The following is a 24,694-nucleotide window of genomic DNA, read 5'->3' on the forward strand; positions in this document are numbered from 1 at the left end:
TACATATTTATACAGTGGTGGTATTGCTGTTGCAACCCACCTTACATCACACCATGACCCGGTGGTGGGTCCTGACTCACCAACTGAAGACCAATGATTTATATGCCAGTGCCAAAATGAAGATCCTCCGTGGTGCAGAGTGGTAAGTGGTGGTAACGCAGCCGAAGCTCTGCTCACAGCCAGAGTTCGATTCCAACAGAAGGAGGAAGTCGAATCTCCAGTAAAAGGGGTCGAGGTCCACTCAGCCTTCCATCCATCCGTGGTGGGTAAAATGAGTACCCGGCATATGCTGGGGGGTAAAGAAAGGCTGGGGAAGGTTACTGGCAACCCCACCCCATATATACAGTCTGCCTAGTAAACATCGCAAGACGTCACCCTAAGAGTCGGAAACGACTCGCACTATAAGTGCGGGGACACTTTTACCTTTACAGTGCCAAAATAGGCTTCTAAGAGGTGTGCAAGTATAAAAACCAATGACAAAACATTAAAATATAAACATCCATAATGAATATATGCAATAAAACAATCCCGTTAAAACAACCCAGCAATTCATACAAGAGACTCGCGTTGAGAGATCAGGGGTATACCCACATAAAGAGGTGCCTCTTCAAAAGCAATACAGATAGGGGCCTCATGATCCTCAGCCTGCCACTGTGAGCTTGCATTTGATGCTGCCGCTGCCCTCCTACTCCTGGGGCATGCAGCATGCACCCATGGGCGCCTTTGTGTGACAACAGCTCCATCTTGGGGTGGCTGCATGGCAACGGGTGATTCTGGGGGCTGTTTATTGTTAGTCTATTCCATCCTGAGGTTCTAATCCACAAAAACCAAGGAGAGCTCGTATTTAAAGTCAAAAGGAAAGATCTGCTTTTGTCAGGGCTCTGCAATGGGAAATGCTGGTGGCATCATAAGAAGAAGAGTGCATGATTAAGCCGTCTCACCATGGCTTCCCCACAGCCCAAGGGGTCTATTTTCTCCAAGCCAAGTTGGTTCTGTAACTTGGCCTGTTTGTGACTGGGTTTCCCTCCTGCTCCTCTAGGGGTAGGAGAGAAATCTGATTCAGTTTGTATTTCAAGGCAAATCTACCTAATTCGCCCTTTCCGAAACAATAAGCAAATCAAAACACACCCATTCTTTGAAATTTGCCCGTCTCCAGTGCAGTTCTCCGGCCAAGTAATGTGTGCACAATTATGCATATTGGTGGGGCAAAATGTACATAAAATGCATATATTAGTAAAAGTAACATACAAAATACATTATATTTGGGGATAAATATAAAATAAATATTTGGGGAAATTGCGTTACAAAAATATGTACAGTGTATTAGGCAACATGGCATGCAAACACGTATATATTAGGGGAAAATCACACTAAAAATACTGAATTTTTAGCAGGATTTTTTAAAAAATTGCAGACTGATATAGAAAACTGAACTGAAGACTGGAAAAATAAGAAACGGAAAGCAACTGAAACAGACATATTCTCTTATTCCTATCCTGCTGATAGACTAGCTTTTTAGCAGGATAACCCTTGGCTTGAGGAGAGCCTGCGAACTGCAGTGTCATCTGACGGCTTACAAACCTTGTTGACACAGTTGCTGCCTTTCCTGTAGTGTTTCCTGTTGGCTGTCATATGTCCTGTTTCTTCCAGTCACATCAAAGGTGAGTGCAATGCTCAGAAATAGGTTGGAGGCCGAGGAGGGTTTGCCTGGAGTTCAGGGCTGGAGTTTGTGCTCCAGAAAAGAACCAAGCTCTTCAGGAGCTTACATGCTTTTGGAACATCTGAGATCTTTGTCTGATGCTGCTGCAGGCGTGACTTTATAGATGCACCCATGCAGAGTGCATAGCAAGCTGTGTGTGCAGACATTTCACAGCAGACAATAAGAAGGTGTTTTGTAACCAGGGCTGTGGAGTCGGAGCCGGAAGCAATTTTGGGTGGAGTCGGAGTCGGTAGAAATGTACCGACTCCGGCTTCAAAATAAAATCAATATTTTAATATTAATATTAATTGATTAATATTAATATTTATTTATTTATTTAATCTGTATCCCGCCCTTCCTCCCAGCAGGAGCCCAGGGCGGCAAACAAAGCACTAAAACACTCTAAAACATCATACAAACAGATCTTAAAATACATTAAAACAAAACAGCTTTAAAAACATTGAAAAAAAACGTTAAAAAGGGTTAAAAACATTATTAAAAAACATATTAAACAATTCTGACACAGATGCAGATACATTTGCCATTTATGAAGGAGTCAGACAGTAGAAAAACAGAGGGAGTCGAAGGTTTGACATACCAACTCCACAGTCCTGTAGACCTGTTCTGAAAGCACCACTAGCCGAGGCTTGTCTCCACATCATGATGCATTGCTGAAGGCTCTATGGCAGGAGTGGGAAACCTTTTTCTTTTCAGGCACAGCAGGGCCATAATCCCTTGTGGGCAGCCTTTTAGGGGCCACATGCCAGTTGTGGGTCTGGCCAGAGCAATGGGTGAAATCCTTACCTTTGTACAGGAAGCTACAGTCCAGCCACGCAAACTTCAGGGGTTTCTACGCACATGTGCCTTCATCCAGGCAAGCAAGAAGCATTATCGCCCTGGAAGGTGTAGCCTGGGCCAGACAGGGAGGCCTGGAACAGTGCAATCAGCCTTAGCCTTGAAATCCACCCCCAGGTGTAATTTTCCAGGGTTGCGTGGGGTCTGGAGGGCATCAAGGGTGCTTCCAGATTACCTGTTTACTGAATGTTCATCCAGATTTGTTTGCAGGTATTTCAGACAATGATGGCTGTTTTGATTAGCATTTATTGTGATTTGTTTGTGGGGAAGTTAGATGATGTTGCATCAAATCAAATGCTATCCCACATTTTTCCTATGCATTGTCCCATCACTTTACTTATCACAAAAAAGTCTGATCTTTTGGGGAAGTGGGTGTGTTGCACAACGCCTCCTGCTTAAAGGAGGCAGGGGTAAAACTCTTCCTGCATGCAGAACATCCAAGTAATGACTGACTGGCTGCCAATCTCCCCTTTGGGGGCAAGGTTCCTGCGTGTGTGGTTGTGGGCCATATCCAGGCTCTCTTGGGTGAAACCAATTTTCTAGATCCATTTCAGTTGGTGTTTAGGCCCGGTTTTGGCATGGAAACTGACTTGGTTGCCCTGTATGATGACCTCTGTCAGGGAAGAGATGGGGGAGAGCATCCCTGCTAATTCTCTTGATCTCTCAGTGGCTTTCAATACCATTGACCATGGTATTTTTCTAGAGAGGCTACCTGAGTTGTGGGTACCTACTTGGATGGTTGTTGGATGGCCTTAATCCAGACAAGAATGAGGCACTGTTGGTGGGCCTACACTGGATGGATGGGATGTAGCCTGCTGTGGATGGGATTTCACTCCCTCTGAAGGAGCAGGTATGTAGCTTGGGGGTACTTCTGAATCCATTACTGGATGGCCTCAAGTAGCCTTGGTAGCACAGAGTGCCTCCTGTTAGCTTCGACTGCTGGCCCAGCTACACCCGTATCTGGACAGGGATGGCCTGACTTATGTTCTCTACGCTCTGGTAAACTCTACATTAGATTACTGCAATGTATTATATGTGGGGTTGCCCTTGAAGACAGTTCAGAAACTGCAGCTGGTGCAGAATTCAGCAGCCAGATTGTTGACCAGGCAGGACAATTCTGGTATGACTGCACTGGCTACTAATTAGTTTCTGGCCTCAATTCAAAGTGCTGTTTTTGACCTATAATGCCTTACGTGGCTCAGGACCTCAATACCTCAAGGACTGCCTCTCCTCACATGAACCAACCCAGTCCCTGTATTCTTCATCTGAGGCCCTTCTCCATGTGCCCCATTTGAAGGAGGTGCAGAGGGTGACAACATGAGAATGGGTCTTCGCAGTGGTGGCTCCCTGCTTGTGGAATGCCCTCTCTAGGGAGGCATGCCTGCTGCTGTCATCATCTATTTTTAGGTGCCAAACAAAAACCTTCCCTTTTACCCGGGCTGTTGGCCGTTAATTTGAAGGCCTCTTTCCGTGTGGCAGGTTTTGTAAGACATATAGATCTATCTTTATCTGTATTAATTTGGTGGTGGTGTTTTTTTAAAAAAATTTTTATTGGTTTGTTGCAATTGATTTTAGTGTTTTATTATCGTGGTAAGTTGCTTTGGGTCACATTTGTGACAAAAGCAACACCATCATCATAATCATAATTACACAACCTGAATTTGCTGAAGTGCAATTGAATTCCACCCGGAAGTAGTAGACAGTTATGTAGGGAACGCTCATAAAAGAACTACGGCAGGGGTTAGGAATCTTTTTCAGCCTGAGGGCCACATTCCTTCTGGGCAAACCTCTGGGGGCCATATGACCGTGGTGGGTGAGGCCAGAGGCAAAAGTTGGCAGAGCAGCAAATGTACATGTTACCTGTGTACAGCACAGATCCTCCATCCAGGCAAGCGAAGAGGCATTATCTCAGTTCACGGACACGCTCCAGCCAGGCAAAGACACTCAAAGAGGGTATGAGCAAAGCCAGTGAGAGGTCTGGCTGGGGAGGGCTTGGAAGGAAGGTCCCATTTGTCACCCCGGCCCAAGGTCCTCCACCCCTGAACTCTGCACTGTGTGAAGAAGTGCTTCCCTTTGTCTGTCCTGCATTTCTTACCATTCAGCGTCACTGGATGACCCCCCAGGCTCTGGTATTATAGAAATTGAAGCAGGGTGTGGGGATTGAGATGGTATTCAAATTTGAGTGGTAGACCTTTGTCCGGAGCATGCATGCATATCAAATAGCCCTGTCGCTCAGCCTTCCCCAATGTGGTGCCCTCCAGAGTTGTTTTGGATTTACGGCAGCCAGCATGGCCAATAGTCATGGAGGACGGGAGTTGTAGTCCAAAACAAAACATCTGGAGGACACCAGGTTGGGATTTTTCAGAGAGAGAGAGATCCTGTTATGGATAAAGAGAGAATGCCAAGCAGGCGAGTCAAACCAAAGGCCTTGTTGTGTTTGCTAATAAATAATCCATGTTATATGGCTTGAATATAAACTTCAGAGCCATAGCGAAGTCTCACCCGAACTGGGATCAAAGCTAGTGGTGGTGTTAGCATAGTCTGGGATAATCTACATGATAATCTTGGGGTGGGGGACAAATTATTCTTCAGAACTTTGAGCAGAGTCAGCAGACTTGAGGGAAACCTGACTTATATAACATCCCCCTCCCATTGCCCATGTCACATAGATGCAGATAAACCACCAAGGCACGATAGGCTAGGACAGTAATCAATAAACAAGGATTGCCTTTGGACTTCTCTTTATTTGTATTTTCTTATCTTGTTGCTCTTCAGGTTATGGTTCCAATAGCCTTCTCTCTACTGGGAGAAAGTGAAGCAGAGAGGTGGAGAGATACTCCTATAGCCCAAGGCTGCTCTTTGTGGGAGAAGAATTAGCTGGGATCGCAACCCTGCATTTCTCGTTGTAAGTTGGGCCTCTGTTTTTTAAAGAAATGTTAACATTTTAAGTCTTTGTTTAGTTTTGCAAAGATGGAGAGATGTATCTATCCCAAACGGCCTTTCCAAGATGGCATTTCTGAAAGGAAGGCCTTCTCTAGACTGGTTTTATTTTATTTTATTGGCAAGTGCTTTCTACAACATGCCATTGATGCAATAATAGAATCATAGATTTGGAAACGGCCTATAAGACCATAAGTCCAGCCCCCTGCTCAATGCAGGAATCCAATTTTAGCATGTGTTTTTAAATTTGTATATATTTTTTTAATGTTTTTAATTGTTGTAAACTGCCCAGAGAGCTTTGGCTATGGGGCGGTATACAAATGTTAATAATAATAATAATAATAATAATAATAATAATAATAATAATAATAATAATAATAATAATAATAATAATAATAATAAAGCATTTATATTGGACCGTCCACATTTCATTCCGTTTTATTACCTTTGTTACCTTTTATTCTGCTTTATTCTGTTGCTGCATTATTGCTGCCTGCAGGGGCACTCTTGCACTCTAGCACAACATAAGTGGGACAAAAACAAACACCCTGAAACATTTGTGTTATAAAAAGTTACAGGATTTCAGCAGGAAGTTGTGGGACGTGCACTGACTGGAAATGAGTCAGTATGTCCGCCCCAAAACTTTTGCATGTGCAAACAGTATTGAAATCAGCATATCACCACCCCAATACCATCCTGAGCACAAATAATCACAAATGCACAATAAAAAGGTGGCTTGAAGGGGCCCTTAATTGTCTCACTGAAGTGACCTTTTCTCTCTCTCCTCACAGGCCAGCATGTTGCGTTTGGCTGCTGCTTTTCTGCTCTTTGTGATCTTCTGGCTGTTCCTGGAACTGCCATGGATCCAGGTGGTCCCAGCCCTCTTAATATTCTACCTGGGGTCTGGTGGATGGGCTTTCCTTCGCATCTTCATCAAGACGGTCAGACGGGATGTTGCGTAAGTCGCCCAAACTGAGAAATCTCCCCCTCCTCATCTTCTTCTAATGGCTTCCCCAGAAGCCTTTGATTCCTATGTTTCTTTTTGCTAGTATTCCTTTTACAGCAATCTTTTTAATATATCCAGATATCCAGGCTTATATGGATTTCTCATGAGCACAGTAGAAATGCAGATGCTGACACTGGCGACAGCTTTCAGAGTTCTGCAGCTAAGAGTATATGCTATTTATGGGGAGGGGTCACCACTCAATGGTAGTATTCAGCAGATCCCAAGTTCAATCCCAGATTCAACCTCAGTCTGAATAGATCAGGGGGAACCAGTAGTGTGTCCTCCCATCAGCCCCATCCAGCTTGGCTAATGGCCTGGGATGATGGGAGCTGGAGTCCAACAACATCTGGAGGGCATCACGTCTATTCCTGGAATAGATAATACTGAGCTAGATAGACAAATATCCTTGTGACAGCTTCCTAATTTAAATGATGATGTTGGACTCCAACTCTCATCATCTCTGACTGTCAGCTATGTTGGCTGGGATTGATGAGAGTTGTAGTCCAAAACAACTGGAGGGCACCAGGTTGGTGTACATCTACTCTGGTAGGCAAACATGCCTTTTTGAAGAAAAAAGTAAACATCACATTCCCTGTTTGAAACAGCAACAACAAAGGTAGGAGGGAAAAGGAGTGAGTGGATGAGGTTTTGCCAGCTTTGATGAAACTGATAAGGCCTTCCATAATATTGTTAAATTCACTCAAAAACAGATAGGGAGACTGCGAGGGAAATTGACAGCAGTGAAACTGCCAGTACTTCTTCAATCATGTCAGTTTCACCAGTGCACTTAGAAAGGGGATAGTGAAAGTTTTTTGTACTATTGGTGAAACTGAGAAGGCTTTCACCAACCCCTACAGATATGTTCTGTGACTTTTTAATTTTGTTGTTATCCTAAGTAAAAATTATGAGAATCTGTGCCTTGGATCAATAATTTCTCGGTGCTGGGAAGCACCAGATCATTGATTATTTTTCTGTGTAGTCTACTAATGTAAGCTTTAATTTGATGGTAGTTTGAGGGGGGGGCATGTAAAAACATGTATATTCAAGAGAATCTATTGTTCTAATTCTACTGGTTCTGACTTTTATGCCATCCCTATGAAATATGTACATGGGTGTATGTATGTTTGTGTGTACGTCTGTCTGTCTGTCTTTGATTGTGTGTGTGTGAGAGAGAGGGAGGGGGAATGAAGTAACCAGAGGGGAGGAAGCATCCATGGCAAAATTCTAAATGTGGCCATGGGCCCCAAAAGATTGGCAGCCTGTGTGTAATGTGTGGAATGGTGCTAAGACAGACTCTGCTCTCTTTCTGCTAGGAATAAAATGTTGCCTGCTGTTCATTCCTAATCAAATTACTGAATATCCTTTGGGGCATGGTTCAATGCCAGACTGCACTTTGGACTTCAGATGTGCTCACGAAATCACCAGCAGCCAGATTTCCCAGAGAGCAATCAGATCTCCAATGATGACTTTGCCTGACCTGATGCCAAGAAGTTGTCTCTTGCTCAGGCAAAACTGGTTCTTGAGGGGAGCACACACACGCACATACAGAGAGAGAGAGAGAGAGAGAGAGAGAGAGAAGAGGATAACTCATGGCTTCTTTCAGGATGTGGCCAACAATTAATGGGGATGGTCCTGCCAGCCTCTCTTAGAGTGACTTGGGTAATGTTTCAATCACCTCTCCCAGATCCTGGTTTGAGAAAGGATGGATGAACCCTTCAAAAGAGGAGCACAGTTCCTTGAAACATGATAAGATACATCTTCATTTTTGTTAGGTGGGGCTGGGGGGAGTGCCTGGGAAGCAATATTTGACAGAGATCCGTGCATCGGAAGTTACCATTTTTGGAAGAGCTTGCATTTCTTTGGAGATAGGTACTGTCCTCATTGTTTCTTCCACATAGCTTGATGGAACAAAATGTTTTATTTAGGCATTTATAGCGCAATCCTAAACATTCATTCACACTAATCGGCATGGTGCGATACAACAACAAACGTCATCAGACAGGTTGCCATTCCTCCACCCTTTCTGAACATGTAAAGTTCTGTTCTCCCGTGATTCACTGCATGGTATGTCAAAACTCTGTCCAAAATTTTGATATGTGAGTGGTGGGGATGTGATCCATGAAAATTGGGGGAACATAACAATGCAAAATTCCTGCAATATTCCAGGTTGCCAGGGTTGCAAACAGATTTTTTTTCTGGAAACAATTAAAACGGAAATCGTAGAATTGTAGAGTTGGAAGGGGTCTATAAGGCCATCGAGTCCAACCCCCTGCTCAATGCAGTATTTATTTATTTACTTATTACACTTATACCCTGCGTTTCTTTTCATGACAGAAACCCAAGGTGGCTTACCTATGGTTCCCAGGCGGTCTCCCATCCAGGCACTGATGAGGGTGCTGGCCTCATGTGCCTTCAGACTATAGCCTGGGACCAACTTAACCCAATTTAAAGCATACCCGACAGATGCCTGTCCAGTTGCCTCTTGAATGTCTCCAGTGCTGGAGAGCCCACCACCTCCCTAGGTCATTGGTTCCATTGTCATACTGATCCAACAGGAAGCTTTTCCTGATGTTCAGTTGAAATATTGCTTCCTGTAACTTGAGCCTATTATTCCGTCTCCTGCCCTCTGAGATGATCAAGAAGAGATCCTGACCCTCCTCTGTGTGGCAACCTTTCAAGTACTTGCAGAATGCTATTATATCTTCCCTCAGGCTTCTCAAGGCTAAATATGCCCAGTTCTTTCAGTCTCTCCTCATTGGGCTTTGTTTCCAGTCCCCTGATCATTATTTATTTATTTATATTTATTGCATTTATATACCGCCCCATAGCCGAAGCTCTCTGGGCGGTTTACAACAATTAAAAATATTAAAAACAAATACACAGATTTAAAAACATGCTAAAATGCCTGGGAGAAGAGAAAAGTCTTGACCTGGCACCGAAAAGATAAGTGTTGGTGCCAGGCGCACCTTGTCAAAAAGATCATTCCATAATTTGGGGACCACTACTGAGAAGGCCCTCTCCCTTGCTGCCAGCCTCCCAGCTTCCCTTGGAGTAGGCACCCGGAGGAGGACCTTTGATGTTGAGCGTAGTGTACGGTGGGTTCATGTCAGAAGAGGCGTTCCATCAGGTATTGTGGTCCCAAGCCATGTGAGGCTTTATAGGTTAAAACCAGCACCTTGAATCTAGCTTGGAAACATACAGGCAGCCAATGCAAGTGGGCCAGAATTGGTTTTATATGTTCGAACCATCTGGTCCCTGTTACCAATCTGGCCGCTGCATTTTGCACAAGCTGCAGTCTCCGAACCATCCTCAAAGGCAGCCCCACGTAGAGTGCACTGCAGTAATCCAGCCTGGAGGCCACCAGAGCATGAACAACTGAAGCCAGGCTATCCCTGTCCAGATAGGACCGCAGCTGGGCCACCAACCAAAGTTGGCAGAAGGCACTCTGTGCCACCAAGGCTACCTGAGCCTCAAATGACAGAGATGGTTCTAGGAGAACCCGCAATCTATGAACCTGCTCCTTCAGGGGGAGTGCAACTCCATCCAGGACAGGTTGGACATTCACCATCCAGTCAGAAGAACCACCCACTAGCAGCATCTCAGTCTTGTCTGGATTGAGCCTCAGTTGATTAGCCTTCATCCAGTCCATTGTCGCAGCCAGGCACCAGTTCAGCACATTGACAGCCTCACCTGAAGAAGATGAAAAGGAGAAATAGAGCTGCGTGTCATCAGCATACTGATGGCAATGCACTCCAAAACTCCGGATGACCACACCCAACGGTTTCATGTGGATGTTGAACAGCTTGGGGGACAGAACTGACCCTTGCGGAACCCCGTACTGGAGAGTCCAGGGTGCCAAGCAATGCTCCCCAAGCACCGCCTTCTGGAGCTGACCCCTGCTCTGAACATGTTCCAGTTTGTCTGTATAAGGTGTGGTGTCCAGAACTGGGCGCAGTACTCAAGATGAGGCCTAACCACTGCTGAACAGAGGGAAACAAATACTTGGAAACTATACTTCTGTTAATGCAGGCTACATTAGCATTTGCCTTTTGTAAAGCCACATTGCACTGCTGGCTCATATTCAGCTTGTGATCAACTACAATCCCAAGATCCTTCTCATATGTAGTATTGCTGAGCCAAGTATCCCACATCTTATAGCTGTGCATGTGGTTTCTTTTTCCTCTGTGTAGAACTTTCCACTTATCCCTGTTAACTTTCATTCTGTTGTTTTCAGCCCAATGCTCCAGCCTATCAAGGTCCCTTTGAATTTGTTTCTGTCCTCCAAGGTATTAGCGATCCCTCCCAATTTTGTATCATCTGCAGATTTGATAAGCATTCCTTGTACCTCCTCATCCAAGTCATTAATAAAAATGTTGAAGAGCACTGGGCCCAGGACAGAGCACTGCGGTACCCCGCTTGTAACCTCCCTCCAGTTTGAGAAGGAACCATTGATAAGCACTCTTTGAGTATGATTCTGTAGCCAGCTGTGCATCCACCTGTTAGTTGTTCCATCCAGCCCACATTTAGCTATCTTGCTAATCAGAATATCATGGGGCACTTTGTCAAAAGCTTTGCTGAAGTCAAGATATACTATGTCCACAGCATTCCTGCAGTCTACCAGGGAGGTTACCCGGTCAAAAAATGAGATAAGATTAGTCTGGCAGGATTTGTTCTTGATAAATCTATGTTGGCTTCTAGTAACAGCTGCATTGTTTTCAAGGTGCTTACAGACTGACAGCTTTATAATCTACTCCAGAATTTTCCCAGGGACTGATGTCAGGCTGACTGGTCTGTAGTTCCCAGATTCCTCCTTTTTGCCCTTTTTGAAGATAGAGACAGCATTAGCCCTCCTCCAGTCATCGGGCACTTCACCCATCCTTAACCATTTCGCAAAGATAATAGACAGTGGTTCAGAGAGTTCTTCAGCCAGTTCTTTCAATACTCCAGGGTGCAGTTCATGAGGCCCTGGAGATTTGAACTCGTTCAGAGTGATTAGTTATTCCTTGACCATTTGTCTATAAATCTCAAGCTACAGTCCTGCCCCTTCAACTTCACATTTCCCAGGAGTTCACGTTTCCCAGGAGGGTCATGGGAGAAGACTGAGCCAAAGTAGGAATTGAGCACTTCTGCCTTTTCTTTTCATCTATTATCATTTTACCATCCTCATTGAGTAGCTGTACCACCATTTCTTTTCTCTGTCTTTTACTAAGGATGTACCTGAAGAAAGCTTTTTTGGTTGCTTTTAGCATCTCTCGTTGGCCTCATTCTCAGTTTTAGCCTTGCTGACACCATCCCTGCTATTCTGTACTGTTTGTATTCTTTCTTTGTGGCCTGGCCTTCCTTCCGCTTCCTGTACGTGTCCTCCTTTGTTGTCAGGTCATCTCTAAGCATTTTGTGAAGCCACATTGGGTTCTTCTGCTGTATTCCTCCTTTTTTCCATGATGGAATTGTTTTCCATTGTGCCTTGAGAATTTTCTTTTTTAGAAACTCCTAGGGACGGGTGAGACTTTCGATTCAGTTCACATTTCATTATCAAATTCGCATTTTCCGAAACAATATGAGAACCGAAACACAGCCATCCAGTGAAATGTGCATTTATTAGAATTTGGGGATGCAGTTCGCCAATTTAAACAACATTTACAAAAATGCACATATTAGGGGAACATGTGCATAAAAATGGATACATGAGTGAAAATAACACACAAAAGGCATGAAATGGTGAGAAATGGCTTGCAAAAATGAGTACCTTTTTGAAAACTGCCTACAAAAATGTATTTATTTGGAGAAATTCACACTAAAATGGTGGCAAATTTTCATGAGGATTTTTAAAAATTGCAGATCACTGTAGAAATGTAGAGAACTGAATTTAACATTGGAAAAATGAGAAACTGAGAGAACCGAAAGAGACAGATCTTCCCATCCCTAGAAACTCCCACCCATCTTGGATTCCTTTTCTCATTAGGGTCCCTTGCCATGGGACCTTACTTACCATTGTTCTGAGTTTATTAAAATGGGCTTTCCTGAAGTCCAGGGTCCGTGTATGGCTACTCTCAGCTTTTGCTTCCTTTACAATCAAGAACTCAAGTGCAATGTGGTCACTTTCCTAGAGACTTCCCATAACTGCCACTTCATCCACCAAGTCATCTCTATTGGTTAGAATCAAGTCAAGGATAGATGATCCTCTAGTCGCTTCCTCCACTTTGTGTCAGAGAAAGTTATCTCCAACACAAGTCAGGAATTTCTTGGAGGGGCCTCTTTGGCAGAATTTGTCTCCCAACAGATATTGGGGTAATTTAAGCCCCCCATTACTACTATATCATACCTCTTTGAAACACTGGCAATTTGCTTTTCAAAAGTTTCATCCTCATCTTCTCCTTGAATGGGTGGTTCATAGTAGACTCCAACCACCATGTTCCTTTTATTCCTTGCCCCATTAATTTTAATCCAGATATTCTCAGTGGAGCTACCAAGCTCATCCTCCTGTATTTCTGTACAGAGATATATATTTTTAACATATAGTGCGACTCCACATCCCTTTCTATTCCTTCTGGGTTTTTTGAACAAGTTGTATCTTTCAATTGCTGTATTCCAATCATGGGAGTCATCCCATCAAGTTTCAGTTATATCTGTCAAGTCATAGTTATTCTCCTGTATTAAGAGTTCAAGTTCGTCATGTTTGTTTCCCATACTCTGGGCATTATTATACAGACATTGAAGACCATGTGATTTATGGCCTGGCTTTCTTCCTATATTTTTATGAAGATTATTACTGGGCCCCATTAGAGCTGTTCCCTCAGTTCCTCTTACTGTGCACAAGCCTTTGATAGTTGTTACCACCAAGTTTACGTCTCCCTCCCCCTTAGGATTCAGTTTAAAGCTCTCCTGATGAATTTCTCCATGCTGTTGCATGTCCTCACAGTCCTTGTGAGGTGTAACCCATCACTTGCCAGCAGTCCATCTTCCAGGAAGCGTACTCTGTGGTCCCACAATCCAAATCTCTCACATCAGCACCACTTTCGTAGCCAGTCATTCACCTGGAGTATTTTTCTTTCCCTTTCTACTCCTCTTTGAAATACCAGACTTCTGCTAGATACCCCTGGATTTCCACAAGTGGATTTTATGTCATGTGAATGATCACACAAAACATGAAAACTAACAGGTAAGGAAACATCAGGAAAACAGAATAAGGTGCTGTCTAAATGCAGCCCTAATGTTTATCCAGAAATCTGCTTCCCTGCCATTTCTACCCATGGGTTCTAGTCCTGCCCTCTCTGGAGGAAGAGAGAACAAGACTCCGCATGACATCCCTATGAAGACAGCTGCCATATCTCCCCGCAATCTTCTCTTTTCCAGGCTAAACATACCCAGCTCTTTCAACTGTTTCTCACAGGAGTTGAATTCCAGATGCCTCTCCGTCTTGGTTGCCCTCCTGTGGACACATGTTTGCTAATGTCTCCTCCTTAAAACGTGATGCCCAGAAGTGGACACAGAAGTCCAGATGTGGTCTTCAAGTGCCAGAGTTATATTAGAGGTCCCGCTCCACAGATCCTTGCTTATAAGTAGCAGCTAGCATCCTTGCCTGTCAAGGGGAGTGCACAATGGTGTGAGGAGCCATAGCTCAGGGACAGAGCACCTGCTCTGGATGCAGAAGGCCTCAGGTTCAGTCCCCAGCAACTGAAACCCTGGAGAGTGGATGCCAGTCACTGCAGACAATACTTGCCATACCTCAGCTGGTGGAGCCTTCCTTAGAGGGTGGCCAGGAGGCTCTGGCCTTACACCCAGCCCTGGGTCAGGCTTAATCAGGGGGCCAGGAGCCAGGCTCTTGCAATGAGGCCAAGGCTGTCTGCACCTAGGGTGAGTTTGGCCTCTGACATATCCCAAACCCAAGGGACAGGCATCGTCTCAAGCGCCAGATGGAAGCCCAGCCAGGAAAGTGCTGGACTACAAGCAAGGACCCCTCAGGCGTAAAGGTCTCCTTGGGAGTAAGGCCCTCCTCTCGACAAGACCTCTGAGGGGACTTAATAGCTGAAGTTTGGATGAGGTTCCAACACCTCCAGCTCACTCATGTTCAGTATTGGCAGCCGGCGGGGGGTGGCTGGAAAGAGCAGGGCGAAGGAGCCCAGAGTCCAGCTGGGAGCACACAGTCCCTGGCGCACGACGGAGAGGAGAGGCACAGGACGCGGTCCATTACAAAGCCTGCCGCCCAGCTAGAAGACTCCCCTGGACCAGCAGCAACAGAGCCCCCCCCCAAAGTGCAGTCAGCCGCCTCCGCCTTGCCCACAGTGCAGGTCTCCCTTGTGCACCAGGCTCTCCCATGTGCAAAAAAGCGGAGCTCTCCAAGTGCACTCCGCTGGCAGCCACCAGCCTCTCCAAACATTCTACCCTCCACCTCCCGCTCAGAAACCCCACTGCTAGGCTGGGAGAACTGCTGGAATACCATCTCTGTTCCACCATTGGGCTCTGCCTGTTATCTCCTGTTGGTCCCAGCCCGGCCCTTAGTGTGGACTCTGCTTGCTTGGACTCTGACTTGGACCGGCCCTGGATGCTGCATTGACTGTTACCTATGCTGCTGTTGCTGCTGGCAAATCCCCTGTTTACTCGGGAGCCCAGTGAAAACAGGGCGATGCTGAGCTTGATGAACCAGTAGTCTGACTCAGCTTATTCTTGTATTGTTTATTTATTAGATTCATACCCCGCCCTTCCTCCCAGTAGGAGCCCAGGGCTGCAAACAAAAAAACATCATAAAAACAGACTTTAAAATATATTAAAACAAAACATCTTTAAAAACATGTTAAAACAAAACATATTTGAAAACAGCTTTTTAAAAAAGCTTTAAAAACATCTTAAAAAGCAATTCCAACACAGACACAGACTGGGATATGGTCTCTATTTAAAAGGCTTGTTGAAAGATGAAGGTCTTCAGTAGGCACCAAAAAGAGGGCAGTGATGGTGCCTGTCTAATACTTAAGTGAGGGGGATTCCAAAGTGTTGGTGCCACAACACTAAAGGTCCTCTTCCTATGTTGTGCAGAACGGGGCTCCTGATAGGATGGTATCTGCAGGAGGCCCTCACCTGCAGAGCGCAGTGATCGACTGGGCATATAAGGGATAAGATGGTATTTCAGGTATCCTGGTCCCAAGCTGTATAAGGCTTTGTACACCAGAACCAGAACTTTGAACTTAGTATGTTAGCTTCCTATGTTCCTATTATGGAAGGGGCAGTAGAGCACCTGCTTTGCATGTCGAAGGTCCCAGGTCCAATCCTCTGCCTCTCCAGGTAGCTGTTTATGGGAAAGACCTCTGCCTGCAGAATGCAGAGCTAGATGGGCAAATGGCCTGGCCTGGTAGAAGGCCCTTTCCCCCATTCAGACATTAGAAATGAGTGCAAGTGTAGAAGAGGGACAAGTCTGGAATGTTTGTGAAGCTCTCTTCCATGAAACGTACATTGGCCCTTGTTCAGATGGACACGCCTAAATGCTTGATGGAGACATAATGGCCTGAGATCATAATGCTGTTGTTGAGAGTGTTGCAATGACGGCATCCTCTGTGTGTGCCTTTCCCCTTTGGAATGAGTTTGCTGGCTGTAATCATTGCATCTCCTGGTAGATGCCTTACCTGTGCCTTCTTTTCCTTGCCAGGACTGGATACATTGTCCTCTTGACCCGGCTGAAGGTTTGGTGGTACGTGAAGCACAACTACACAATCCCGAAACTCTTTCAGCAGACAGTGCGCAGACATCCGGAAAAAACAGCCCTAATTTCCCAGGGGACAGATGAGAGCTGGACCTTCCAGGACCTGGATGACTACTCCAACCAGGTGGCCAACCTCCTGTACGAAAGGGGCTTCCGCTCTGGGGATGTGATTGCCTTGTTCATGGAAAGCCGCAACCAGTATGTCGGTCTCTGGCTCGGCATGGCCAAGATTGGTGTGGAAGCTGCACTCCTGAACTCCCACGTGCGACAGGAGTCACTGCTGCACTGTGTCAACATCTCTAATTCGAAGGCTGTCGTGTTTGGAAGCGAGTTGGCTGATGGTGAGAGAAGGTGGCAAAAAGCAGGCGGGGGAGCTATGTGGATGGGAGGGGGAGGAGGGGCAAAAGAGCAAGGGTCTAGAAGCCACTGCCTTATTTTGGGGAGGCCCCAAGAGTGTCCACAGAAATATTTCGGGGGGAGGGGAGGTCTGTGGATTGTTACTATAAGTCACAACCCACTCCGCCCACCATTACATTTAGAATTCTGGGGGGAGGGATTCACCCCTGGGAGGCCTTCTTTCATTTCCAGATTGATCGGCACTCAGCCACCTGAATTAGCTATCAGAGGGAAATGCTGCTGCTGGTTGACAAAAATCACCACTCCTTTGAGAGGCAGATTGCATTTTAATAGCCCAGCATGGTTGGTTGATGCTTTTTCAATGCCTAAAGAAATTGCTGGGACCTTCTCTGTTGTTTTGAATGGAAGGACCTTGGGGGATCACCTTCCCCCAAGTGTGTGTGTGTACGTATGCATGCATATACGTGTGAGAATGAAACAGAGACAGCGGCAAGTATTACAAATAAGGGTAAGCCTTGAGCATGCTGTCAGCCAAAGGAGATTAAACCCAGCAATTCTGCTCCTGGAATTTCTCAGAGAAGTGGGGTAACGTATAACAAAACGAAACGAGTTCCTTCAGTGCAGAATACGTGGACGCATACGCGTACACACTGGCATGCGCGCAGAGTGTTTTGGTGCATGGGGAAGGGAAGGACCATAGCTCAGTGGCAGAGCATCTGCTCTGCACGCAGAAGGTCTTAGGTCCAGTCCCTGGCATCTCTCAGAGGTGCTGGGAGAAACTCCCTGCTTGAAACCCTGGACAGCCGCTGCCAGTTACTGTAGAAACCATACTGAGCTTGGTGGACCAACGGTCTGTTACAGGGTAAGGCAGCTTCCCATGTTCCTAGTCCTCTGGATTCCCATCATCCCTGACCATTAGCCATGCTGGCTGGGGCTGATGGGCGTTGGAGTCCACCAACGACTGGAGAGCCACAGGTTCCCCGACCCTGGTGTAGAATACGAACCACGTGAACACCTTTGACTGTATGTGTGTGTGCTGCTGTGGCAGAGGTGAACTGAGACAAAATAGTCTAATTATCTGTTCTCCTTTTCTAGCCTTGCGGGAGGTCCAGCCTTCCCTTGGGAAGTCCATTCGCCTCTTCTGTACTGGTGACTGGAAAGCTGAAGGTATCCTGCCAGGCTCAGAGCATCTGGATCCTTTGATTGAAAAAGCGTCTTGCCACCCACCCACTCCGCCAGACAAGGGTTTCCTAGGTACGTGCAGACAGTGCGTAGGGAGCATCTCTCTCTGCATCAAAGGGACCTTGTGGCAGGCCTCCAAACGAATCTGGTGTACATATCTGTATGTAGCCACACAGATGCAGGCTGTAGAGACAGCCATGCATACAAGTCCACAAAACTTACTGAAGCACCTGCAATTCTTACTAGTACACAGACAGTGGTGGCTTAAAGCAGCTTGCTCTCACCTGCTGCCCTCCAGATGTTTTGGATTACAACTCCCATCATCCCTGACTACTAGCCATCCTAGCTGGGGCTGATAAGCATTGGAGACCAACAACATCTAGAGGGCACCACACTGGGAAAAGTTACCTAAAGAGACTGGAAAGAAAAAACTAGTTTTGGAGAATCCTGCCTGCCAGGTTGCTGAAGATAATTTTTACTACTGGCAACTAAGCCAGTGGCTATTTACAAGCCTTTTCTGAGTAGTGTTAGAACCTGCTGGATATCCGAGTTAGAACCAAATGAGACCTCCTCATCAAAGGAAAACCCCTCCATGAGTGCTGGCATGAATTGTGGGAGACAGCGCCCCCAGAGAGAACCTGTGAGATCATCCACCAAGGAAGCCTGGAGAATAAGAGGACCGATTATACCTTGGCACAGTCATTAACCAAAAAGAAGACAATAGTCAAGAAATCAGAAGAAGGCTAGGACTGGGGAGGGCAGCTATGAAAAGGTCCTCAAATGCAAAGATGTATCACTGAACACTAAAGTCAGGATCATTCAGACCTTGGTATTCCCGATCTCTATGTATGGATGTGAAAGTTGGACAGTGAAAAAAGCAGGTAAGAGAAAAATCCACTCATTTGAAATGTGGTGTTGGAGGAGAGCTTTGCGCATACCATGGACCGCAAAAAAGACAAATAATTGGGTGTTAGAACAAATTAAACCAGAACTATCATTAGAAGCTAAAATGATGAAACGGAGGTTATCATACTTTGGACACATCATGCGAAGACATGATTCACTAGAAAAGACCATAATGCTGGGAAAAACAGAAGGGAGTAGAAAAAGAGGAAGGCCAAACAAGGGATGGATTGATTCCATAAAGGAAGCCACAGACCTGAACGTACAAGATCTGAACAGGTTTGTAATAGGTGCTCTTGGAGGTCGCTGATTCATAGGGTCACCATAAGTCGTGATCGACTTGAAGGCACAACACAACAACAAATTGTGGAGCCTCCTGCCCACAATCATCACTCAACAACAGTGACAGCAGTGAGTTTGGAGCCCAGTCCTATTGGTACAGAGCTCACTTGGCAGCGCAAGTCATCCTCTGTTGGAGTTCTACTTGAGAGGAAGAGCCATGGCCAGATACAGTCAGGATCGGGGGCCCACTGCAACCGCAGGAAGGCCTACGCAGTTAGTGAAAGGTGCTGATGCAACAGTCTCTCTTGTTCTGCTCCTAACCTAGCAGCCTCCTGGTCAGAGGATTCCCTGATTGCTGATAACGCTGGACAGCTCTGGCTTGCGGGTCCGGAATGGTCAGGCAGCAGTTAAAAAGGGCAAGCTCCTTTTTTGGCTGTTCCCATTTGGTTATGGGATGTGGCTTGATTGGGCCAACAAGGGAGGGTTTGGGCCCATTTCCCCACTACCACCAATTTTGGAAAAAATACTCCCTCTCCCCAAGTAGATCCTGGGGAAGAATAGGTATATTTGGACTGAAAGCAGTAAGGGCACTTCCAAAGTGACTTTAATGCCCTTAAAAACACAAAACAATGGAAGAAGGAAGGACGCAAAAAAGGGGGTACTTCTCTTAACCCCCACAGTGTCACGGTCCAGCTTCCATTTCCCTTGCCTGTTGTGGATGGGGAAACGATGGCCCTCCAGATATTGTTGGAGTTCCAACTCCCTTCAGCCCCAGTCGATGGTCAAGGGCTGTAGCTCAATGGTTGAGCATCTGCTTTGCATACAGGAGGTCTCGGGTCCAATTCCCAGCATCTCCAGGTAGGGCTGGAAAAGACCCCTGCCTGGAACCACAGCAAACCGCTGCCTGCCAGCGTAGACATCAGTGAGCTGGACAGATCCACAGTATAAAGACAGCTCCCTACATTTTTCCTGTTTTATTTATTTGACAAATTTATAAACCGCTGTACAGCCTGAAGCCATCAAAATGGTGTACAAGATAAAAACAAGGTAAAATACAAATTCGAAAAACGATTAAAACTGTTTCTGCAGCTGTCAGAACAATAAAGCCATTCCTTCAGGTGTACAGTTGATATTTCATCAATGATTGGGTCACCCCACAGGGAAAGCCTTCTTAAACAAAAACATCTTCGTTAGACACCTAAGCATCAGGCCGTTGAGCACCTGTCTAATTTCGGCTGGTAATTAGGTTCCTATAAACCGGTGGGGAACCTGTTTGTTGTGATTTTGTATGTTTTATTGTAACTTTGTATTTTAACTCTGCTGTTCACCGCCCAGAGAGCTATTCGCTATGGGCGGTCTATAAATAAATAAATAAAATAAATAAATAAATAAACCTGCTAATATCATGTGGATGGTAAGGAGGGGAAAATGGAGGAAAGGGGGTGGCCGAAAGAGAAGGGGGTGCTTCACCTGCTTTTTGGCTCTGATCCACCCACTTTATGGCTGACCTTGCCCACTGCTGGCGTGTGGTCCATGGCAGATTAACCTTGGGGGAATGTGGCCCTTGACAGGAAACGTTTCCCCAGGACACTATAAAGCTTGACATCCAGATGTTTCTTTGTCACAGACCACAAACACCACTAGGTTGTAAAAGTAGCTACAAACGTGACCCTGAATCTCCTGTCCTTTTGCCTCCCAGATAAATTGTTCTACATCTACACTTCAGGCACAACCGGGTTGCCCAAAGCTGCGATTGTAGTCCATTGCAGGTCAGTGAATCGTGAGGGGTCAGTATGTATTGTGGGGACGAGGAGATGCAAATGTGTATGGCCTATGGTGGAGTCCCAATCAGTCCTGTTTTATTTTGCACAGCTTCTCTAAGGATTAGATTAAATTAGACTAGACTAATTATAAATCCAAGAGAGCATGTTAAAAGCTAAGCACAGCGTAATAGTACAGTACTATTCATGTTTACTTAGAAGTTGGCTTAGGTTGCTTCCAGATGACCTGTTTATTGAGCATTCATCCAGATTTGCTTGCAGGGAGATCAGACGATGTTGGGTATTGAATGAGCATTCATTCTGATTTGTTTGTGGGGAGGTTAGATGACGCTGTGTCAAAACAACTGTTATCCCACGCTTTCCAGTGCATTTTCTTTATCACAAAAAACCCAGTCTTTTGGGGAAGTGTGCTTGTTGTGCAAGACCTCCCAATCACCTATGATGGCACAACTTGATTTTATGATATGTGATCCAGTCCCATGCAAAAATAGCGAGAGTCTGAAAACGTCCTTGCTCTTATCTCTAGTAGGTTCATTCAGGATTGTGGTCTGAAAGGAGACTGAAGAAAGGGACACACTGAGTTAATCTGAATTTACTAACCCAAATATGAATTTTCAGGACATGATGCAAACTTGGAAAAACTTGGCAAACAGCCAAAATTGAGATAAAATCCTGGCCAAGGAAGGGAAAATGGAGGTCCTCTTGAACATTTTCTTGATTTCCATGTATTTATTTTTGAAGCATTGAAAATTAATATGGAAGTATTGGACACTGTGAGGAGCTCCTAGATTTTCATTGGTTTGCAGAGCAAGCTATGTTATAGATGGGTTGTATGTGTGTGTGTTTGTATACCTCCACACTTCAGCTGAAAAAGGCTTTGAGAATAGTTTACAAAGATCAGCAATAAGTCCCTGTCCTCATGAAACTTTTGATTACAATTTTTTTTCAAAACAACTCTCAAATTTCAGATTGTCTGTACAGGCACTGAATCCATGGGGAAAAGTTACTGGAAATATTTTTAAACAAAGAGTCTTGCAGGGGGAGCACAACTGGCAAACCTGCCCTCACATCCGTAAGAATAGCAAAATTGTTAGCAAGCACAAAATGTTGGCATCTGTGTGAAAAATATTTGTTGTTCCGCACGACAGTGGAATTCCAGAAAGCTTTTGTTCAATTACATTTTGAGCAAATGAAATCAATGATGCAGTTAGGGAGATTTTATGGAATAGTCAAAGATAGATTGTGCATTTTTGGGGAACAAGTACTGGAGGATTTGGCTCACTGTATTATTAAATGTCAGTTATATACTGATTTTAGAAAACACTATTTAGAACCCCTAAAGAGAAAGAGAATGAAGTACTAGGAACTGATAGAGAAATTGGGCTTTCTGCTGCAAGCAACAAACCATTATGTGACTTGGGGGAATTGCATTCTTTGTAGGAAAGGCCGTCAGATGCAGGGAAAAGTTCTTGGAATCCATTTATGTACATTGTCATGGAGAATTGGATGACATGAGAGTATAAAATGTATCCTGACATATGTATGCATTTTATATACTATATTAATTTGAATTGTGACTTCTGCACTTCTATGACAGTTTATTATGGGTTGTAGTCAGCTAAGTCCGACTCAGAATAGATTTACTGAAATTAATGAACCTAAATTAATCCTATATTAAACATCAGTGGGTATACTCTGAGTAGGACTAGCACTGACTACTACCCTGTATGTTTGGTATTTGGTTGTATTCTGCTGTGGTTCATGAATTAAGGCCACATCCGTACCAGACATTTATTCCACTTTAAACAGTCCTGGCTTCCCCCAAAGAATCCTGGGAGGTACAGTTTGTGAAGAGGGCTGAGTGTTATTAGGAGACTCCTATTCTCCTGACAGAGCTCCAATGGCCAGAGGGGTTTAACAGTCAATCCCATCTGCCCAGAGAATGTGGCCTAAGGCATGGACTGCCAACCTTTTTGGACCAGAGGGCACATTTCAAATTTTGAGAGAGTACTGGGGGCACCAGTCACAAAATGGGGGGGGGGGAATAGGGCATGGCATAACATAAAATTAGAGGAGCTTTCCCCATACTTGTATTTCCATACTAGAAAAGGTTTGGCCTGCTGAATTTCTGCTTGCCATGCAGTGTTAAAGGCAGAAGAATCCTGTTTTTCCCCAATGCCAACCCTAAGCCATATTCAAGGCTGCCATCTTGTACCCATTTACCTTGACTTAAGCCTTTTTAAGCACAAAGAGACTTCTACCATTGTACTGTAAGTTAACTATTCAATGAATTCTTCATGAGTCCCTGGTCTTTATCTCCTGCAAAGCAAGAGACATGCCTAAGTCTCTTTGCAGAGTTTCCACATTTGCCTTTTGAGGAAAGGGGGATTCTTTAACGTTCACCCACGTTTATTGTGTAGTAGTATTTACAGAAAATAATTTCTAGGCAGTACCTGATCTCAGATGAACTTAGCACAGGAAAGCCCAGAATCCTAGTTCCCAGGGGAAAAGGAAGGGCAAACTATGGAGATTCCAAGGATTATGAAAAAAACACAGAAGGAGAAAAACTGCAGTAAAAAGGAGCTGGAAACAGAAGCTCTTTAGGACCCCAGGGATTTCTATTGTTTGGTGTCCAAACAATGCACTTACCAGTCACAGCTTTGACTTCACTCATTGGCTAATACGGCTGACAGGCAGGAGCAGCCAGGCTGGCTCACTTTACATAGATCACTTAGAAGGGTACTTTCACATTTTGCTCCATAATGTTTTTTCTAGGAGGACTAGAAACTTACATTTTAAAAAAAATGAAAGCTCAGACTTTGGGCTACCTGCTGGGGGTCCCACTGAAGGCCTTTGTGGGCACCATGGTGGCAACCCCCAGACTAAGGCAATAAACTGTATTCATTCACCCCTTTCCTCAGGTTTACATTCTAAAAATCATGACACAAAAGGAAAAGAGAAGGGTAAAAATGCAAACATGGGCAGTGATTTTGTAGTTTAATTGACCAGCTGGGATGGAAGATAGTTCAAGGACAGGGGGAGCCAAACATTGCTGGTCTCAGCTGTTGTATGTTTGTAAGACGTATGCCCACACAATCTGTTTATGTTAGGGAAATTACTGGGCAACTCTCCATGCCACTGAAGAGCAAAACTTAATTAAGAAAAATTAACCCAACCGCATTTACAACCATTGCATAATTTCTTGAAAGGTTATGAAGAGCAGGACTCAAGTTCTCTGCTTTGAAGCTGTTCCACCAGACCTCTTAATCTTAGACCAGGGGTGGGGAACCTCAGGCCCAGGGGCCAAATGCAGCCCTTCAATGCTCTCTATCTGGCCCTCAAAATCTTCCCCAGGCCATGCCCATCCTCAGGCCTCCCCCTCTGTCCCCTGATGAGATCCTTCACCACCCTTGCTGCACACCTTCCTCAGGTGCGTGGCTGGGTGGGTCCCGGAACTGCGAGAAGGCCTCTTGCTTGCTTGGATAGAGGATGGAGAGTGGTGTGAGTGTGTGTGTGTGTCCGAAAAGTCTGACCAAAGTTAGAAACCTTTGACTTTTGCACGAGCTGAATATAGCCTCTTATACAAAAGTAAGACTCGGACTCAGGGCCAAATGTGGCCCTTCAGGTCTCCCTAAGTGTGTGTGTGTCGAAACTAGCCTACCATACAGAGGTAAACTTAACATGAATGGCTCCACCCATTTTTGTCTCTGGTGCTGCCCACTGCTGGCATGTGGCTCCCAGAAGGTTGCCCATGAGGGAATGTGGCCCTCAGGCTGAAAAAAAGAATCTCCGCCCCTGCTCTACTCTGCCCGAGGGCAGCAGGCTAGCTTAGGGGGGCAGGGCAGGCTGGTGGGTACAGCCCCCCACTGCTCCCGCAAACCTGCTACCTGCTACTACTGCTTCACTCTCCCAGTGGTAGAGTTGGCCTGGCGCTTTCTCCAGGGAATCAATGAAAATCTGTGAAAGACAAAATCCTTCAGGCCTTTTTCCTGTATGTG

The 24,694-nt window shown here is 45.2% G+C and overlaps 1 protein-coding gene across 2 annotated transcripts in view; it reads left to right on the plus strand.

The window, feature by feature from the left end:
* SLC27A4 (solute carrier family 27 member 4) overlaps nucleotides 1–24,694 on the plus strand; it is an 88,159-nt gene that overhangs the window by 31,337 nt on the left and 32,128 nt on the right. For both annotated transcript variants that reach the window (XM_061604278.1, XM_061604276.1), the window contains exons 2-6: nucleotides 5,330–5,459; nucleotides 6,286–6,452; nucleotides 16,138–16,532; nucleotides 17,644–17,802; nucleotides 20,615–20,684. In XM_061604278.1, the coding sequence (XP_061460262.1) occupies nucleotides 6,292–6,452; nucleotides 16,138–16,532; nucleotides 17,644–17,802; nucleotides 20,615–20,684 (785 nt within the window). In that variant the 5' untranslated portion in view covers nucleotides 5,330–5,459; nucleotides 6,286–6,291. The remainder of the gene's footprint in view (nucleotides 1–5,329; nucleotides 5,460–6,285; nucleotides 6,453–16,137; nucleotides 16,533–17,643; nucleotides 17,803–20,614; nucleotides 20,685–24,694) is intronic.

Source organism: Rhineura floridana, chromosome 20 (assembly GCF_030035675.1).
Source record: "Rhineura floridana isolate rRhiFlo1 chromosome 20, rRhiFlo1.hap2, whole genome shotgun sequence".
In the NCBI taxonomy this organism is placed as follows: Eukaryota; Metazoa; Chordata; class Lepidosauria; order Squamata; family Rhineuridae; genus Rhineura; species Rhineura floridana.